Source organism: Centruroides sculpturatus, unplaced genomic scaffold (assembly GCF_000671375.1).
Source record: "Centruroides sculpturatus isolate CEXI.00-Female unplaced genomic scaffold, Cexi_2.0 scaffold3228, whole genome shotgun sequence".
In the NCBI taxonomy this organism is placed as follows: domain Eukaryota; kingdom Metazoa; phylum Arthropoda; class Arachnida; order Scorpiones; family Buthidae; genus Centruroides; species Centruroides sculpturatus.
The window spans coordinates 6,736-11,960 of record NW_019387318.1 but is presented as its reverse complement, the minus strand read 5'-3'; the positions used below and the strand labels follow the sequence as shown (position 1 = coordinate 11,960).

The 5,225-nt window shown below is 24.0% G+C and overlaps 1 protein-coding gene and 1 long non-coding RNA gene across 2 annotated transcripts in view; both read left to right on the top strand.

Moving 5' to 3' along the window:
• The first annotated feature begins 1,986 nt into the window (after window positions 1-1,986).
• LOC111616356 lies at window positions 1,987-2,553 on the top strand. Its single transcript, XR_002755234.1, has 2 exons — window positions 1,987-2,336; window positions 2,472-2,553. It is a non-coding gene; the product is annotated as an uncharacterized LOC111616356 (long non-coding RNA).
• A 384-nt stretch (window positions 2,554-2,937) lies between these two features.
• LOC111616357 (twitchin-like) overlaps window positions 2,938-5,225 on the top strand; it is a 4,751-nt gene continuing 2,463 nt past the window's right edge. Inside the window, exons 1-3 of the mRNA XM_023357774.1 lie at window positions 2,938-2,943; window positions 3,281-3,422; window positions 3,558-3,693. Coding sequence (XP_023213542.1) covers window positions 2,938-2,943; window positions 3,281-3,422; window positions 3,558-3,693 — 284 coding nt within the window. The remainder of the gene's footprint in view (window positions 2,944-3,280; window positions 3,423-3,557; window positions 3,694-5,225) is intronic.

Below are 5,225 nucleotides of genomic sequence, written 5' to 3'. Positions count from 1 at the left end.
AAGTCACTTGTTTTTATTATTTTGTTTATAATTTTCTCTTTTTCTGATATTATATTAATTATTAATTCTTCTGCTATACTTATTTTTACATGTTATTGGATACTGTATATTAATATCATTTCATCCTATTCAATTTCAACTTGGTAAAAACGAGAAATATACCAAAAAAATTCCATCTCATCAATTTTTTTTGTTACACTCAAGTTTTTGTTTGTATTTAGCGTAAAATTCCTAGTTAACTTAAAATTTAGTATTTTTTTTGTTTTTTTTTGTTTTTTGTGTTTTTTTTGTTTTTAAATGGTCTTAAAATGAAGACTTCTCACATTAATTCTATCAATTATAGCTGGACTTTGTAGTAAATAAATAAAAATGTTAATGGCTGAAGAGATAGTGGTAGAGGGAGGTGGGTTAAGTAGTTTTAGCATTAGGAGAAAGGTTGCATGATCATATAGAAACAGGTTAAAAGTTGATAGTGAGTAATAATATTGGTGAGGTTGAGCATATTTTGACATGTTATTTGGGATACTAGGAATAAATATAAACAACCTAATGTTGGATTAGATCATGTTTCAACAAGCTAAATAAGTTGAGTATCTCGCTGGCCATCTAATGCCACACTCAGTTTATATCCAGCATTCGAATGCTACTGTGCTTGTATTTTATTTCTGAAATATGGCTCGCAGAAGTTGTGTAATTTCTCCCAACAGCTTCTGTTATGTTTGTGGTGAATACATAGTGAAAAGTCAACAAAGAAACATTAGTGAGTTTATGAAAAAAGTTTAATTTGAGTCTTTTAAATTGAAACTTGGAAATCAAGACAAAGCAGATTTTTGGAAACAATGGGAGAAAAGGAAAAAGAAGCATGGGACTCTTTCAAGAATGTAGTCCATAAGTTTTAGGGGAATACTAAGGACTCTGATTACAAAACCATTGTACAATGCATGCTGGCAGCAGCGTATGAAGCTCAAGGATGCAAGATGAGTTTAAAAGTTCATTTCTTACACTCCCATATTGACTATTTTCCCAAAAACTTGGGAGCCTACAATGAAGAACAGGGTGAAAGATTTCACCAGGATGTCAGTGATATCGAGAGACGTTACCAAGAAAAATGGCATGTCAATATGTTAGCTGACTACTGTTGGATGTTCAATCGAGAAACCAGAGAAAGAAATCGGAAACGAGTTTGGAGAAGCATCAAAAAGAAGAAGAAAAGGTTTCATAAGAAAAAAGAGTAGACCTAAAATTGTGTATAAATATCAGAAACAATTTGTTGATTAGTTGTAAGAAAATATAATACAGTATATTTAGTTCATTGTAATAAATAAGAGTTTTTATCAAAAATTTGTTTCTATTTTGCAAAAAACCTTTACGTGATAGGATGTAACGGAAGTTATTTTTAGAATCTGTGATCTTTAAAACATATAATTCAGCAAAAATATTCCATGCAGCTGGAAAAAATTTTTTTTTGCAGACCTGTGTGTTACTGTCACTTTATCTGTACTTTTAATTTCATATACAGATAAAGTGATAGTACAAATTGCAAATTCATAGACAATATATATGGTAATCATGATGTTGTCCAAGGCTATCTGGGTGCAGATATTACAAAATTACCATACTTCAAATTCACTCTCCACTTTTGCTGTGGCTACAAGTAGCTTTACAATATTTTAAAGCTATTGCAAAGAATTATAAAAGTAATTATTGGTATTAAAAAATTCCTCAAATTTCATTTGAATGCAGCTAGCTTATTCTATATAAAATACCAATTTCTCAATAATAAAAATAGGATGCTATCATGAGGGAGGTGGTCTCCCACCACTTCTTTTTCTATTTCTTTGGTTAAATTGTGGGCTTCTAATAGAGAAACTAAAGTAAATTTCATATTTTATTTATTGTTTTGAACATTTTTTTTAGTTATTATAAAAAATATATTAAGAATTTAATCTTTGTAGATAATACAAAAATGTTGTGATTAATTTGAAATTAAGTTTCTAAAATATATTTATAAAGATTGTCAAAATTTCTAACATATTTGTACAAGAAAGTATTTTTTCTCAAAGAAACTCATAAGTTGGCTATGGACTAATTTCAAAACATTTGTCCTGAATAAATACATTTTTATCATCCAGGTATTTAAGTGTTACTTTTAATTCTATTTGAAATTTGTAAGTAAATATTTTTTTTAATATAGGTGAGATTGGAACAAATAGGAAAAGCCTATAAATGTGTATTAGAAATAATAGATGTTGAAAATAAAGATGGAGGAAAATATAAAATTACTGCAAAAAATGACCTTGGTGAAGCTAATTCAACAATCAATCTTAATTTGGATAGTAAGTTAATATAATTCTGGTTACAGAATTTAAATATTTTTAGATTATTTTAACTTTTATTAATTAATAACCTGACATATTTATATTTGAGTTTTATTTAAGAATAAAATTTAAATTTAATCTTTTTTTTATTAGCGGAAGAAGATGAAGAAGAGGAAGATGAAGGAAAACCTGCATTCTTGGGAAAACCAGTTATAAAGCAGTCTAATGATTTCAAAGATATATCATTTGTTTGCAAATTAACTGCAGATCCAAAACCAGTTATGCAATGGTAGGCAATTTATTTTGTACTTAAAAACATAATTATTTAATTTTATATAGTTAAATCAAAACATAATTGTTTAGAAAATGTTTCAAGTATTGTCAATATTATAATTTTTCAGATTAGCATAATGGTTAATTTTTCCCATTTTTTCTAAATTATACTTATTTAACTTATTTAAATAGTATTAATAGTAGTAAAAATATTTACCGTAAATAAAATAAAGTTATTAAATGATATAAATAGTTCTTATAATCTTACTATTAAATTGAAAAAAAAAACAAATATTAAATTCGTCTTACTTTCAAATAATAATTTAATGTTCATTGTTTGAGTATAATGGCAGTTTGAATTGAAAGTTTGAGCACAACAGTGATCTAACACTGTTTTTTCGAAAGTTGAGATATTGTATTTTAAAAGTGTTATTTGCNTAATCTTTGTAGATAATACAAAAATGTTGTGATTAATTTGAAATTAAGTTTCTAAAATATATTTATAAAGATTGTCAAAATTTCTAACATATTTGTACAAGAAAGTATTTTTTCTCAAAGAAACTCATAAGTTGGCTATGGACTAATTTCAAAACATTTGTCCTGAATAAATACATTTTTATCATCCAGGTATTTAAGTGTTACTTTTAATTCTATTTGAAATTTGTAAGTAAATATTTTTTTTAATATAGGTGAGATTGGAACAAATAGGAAAAGCCTATAAATGTGTATTAGAAATAATAGATGTTGAAAATAAAGATGGAGGAAAATATAAAATTACTGCAAAAAATGACCTTGGTGAAGCTAATTCAACAATCAATCTTAATTTGGATAGTAAGTTAATATAATTCTGGTTACAGAATTTAAATATTTTTAGATTATTTTAACTTTTATTAATTAATAACCTGACATATTTATATTTGAGTTTTATTTAAGAATAAAATTTAAATTTAATCTTTTTTTTATTAGCGGAAGAAGATGAAGAAGAGGAAGATGAAGGAAAACCTGCATTCTTGGGAAAACCAGTTATAAAGCAGTCTAATGATTTCAAAGATATATCATTTGTTTGCAAATTAACTGCAGATCCAAAACCAGTTATGCAATGGTAGGCAATTTATTTTGTACTTAAAAACATAATTATTTAATTTTATATAGTTAAATCAAAACATAATTGTTTAGAAAATGTTTCAAGTATTGTCAATATTATAATTTTTCAGATTAGCATAATGGTTAATTTTTCCCATTTTTTCTAAATTATACTTATTTAACTTATTTAAATAGTATTAATAGTAGTAAAAATATTTACCGTAAATAAAATAAAGTTATTAAATGATATAAATAGTTCTTATAATCTTACTATTAAATTGAAAAAAAAAACAAATATTAAATTCGTCTTACTTTCAAATAATAATTTAATGTTCATTGTTTGAGTATAATGGCAGTTTGAATTGAAAGTTTGAGCACAACAGTGATCTAACACTGTTTTTTCGAAAGTTGAGATATTGTATTTTAAAAGTGTTATTTGCTTTTTTACATGTTTCACAGTAAATTATTATTTATATAATTTATTATATTTGTTTTGTTTTCATCAATACTTACATGGAACCCTAGTAATTTTTCATTGTATTTAGAGGCAGTATACGTAATACATGAAAGTACATGCTAATTCAGTTTCAACATAAAGAGTTAGACCATTGTTGTGCTCAGTCTTTCAATTTATAATTAAACATAAGCCTCTATTTTTCATTATTTTTAATAAAATTTAAATAATTCAGAGTAGTTAGATTTCTAAAGAATTTTTCAATATAAAATTTAAATAAATATAAATATTATTTTGAAAAACATATTATGGTATTGGAAGTAGTTTTATATCTAAAAATATATTATTAAAATAACATTCTGATCCCTCTAAGATAGGATATTTATTTTATAGTGTATTTGGAATAATAAATATTGATGGTGTTAAGTCAACTGTTTATGTATGAAAAAAAAAAACAGCTTTAATATTTTTTTTTTTTATTTTCTGTACAAGAATTTGTTATAATAAATTTTAAAATAAAATAAGTTGCTAATTTATCTTGTTCTCTATTACAAGATTTAAATGTTCAATGCAATTAAATTGGAAAAGAAATGTTATTACTTGATCAATTTGCTTCATTTGTTATGAACTGATTACTGTTTTACTTTTCTTTTATTCATGAACTTAATAACATCAAACTAATCCCATAACAACTAGATGATTTTTTTTCTTTTTTCTGTTTAAGACTCATCAATTCAAAATGATTTCTTTTGAATTTACATATGCTATTTTCTTTTATTCAGATTTTATAGTGAATAATATGGTTCAGAATATTTATTATAATAAAATAACTTTATAAATAAACTATGTTGTCCACAATATTCTTTAAAATGAAAAATTGGTATGATAAATAACTTTACTATATCATTATTTAAAATCCATTGATCTTTATATATTAAATTTTTTATGAATTTTATATTTTCTGTACTGAAATAATCTATTTAATGTATTTTGTTTAAATTTTTTAAATCAAAATTATTTTATTTATTACATAAATAATATAAGAACAACTTCTAAGAATAAAATAAAAATAAATCAATTTTTTTTTTCATAGTTTT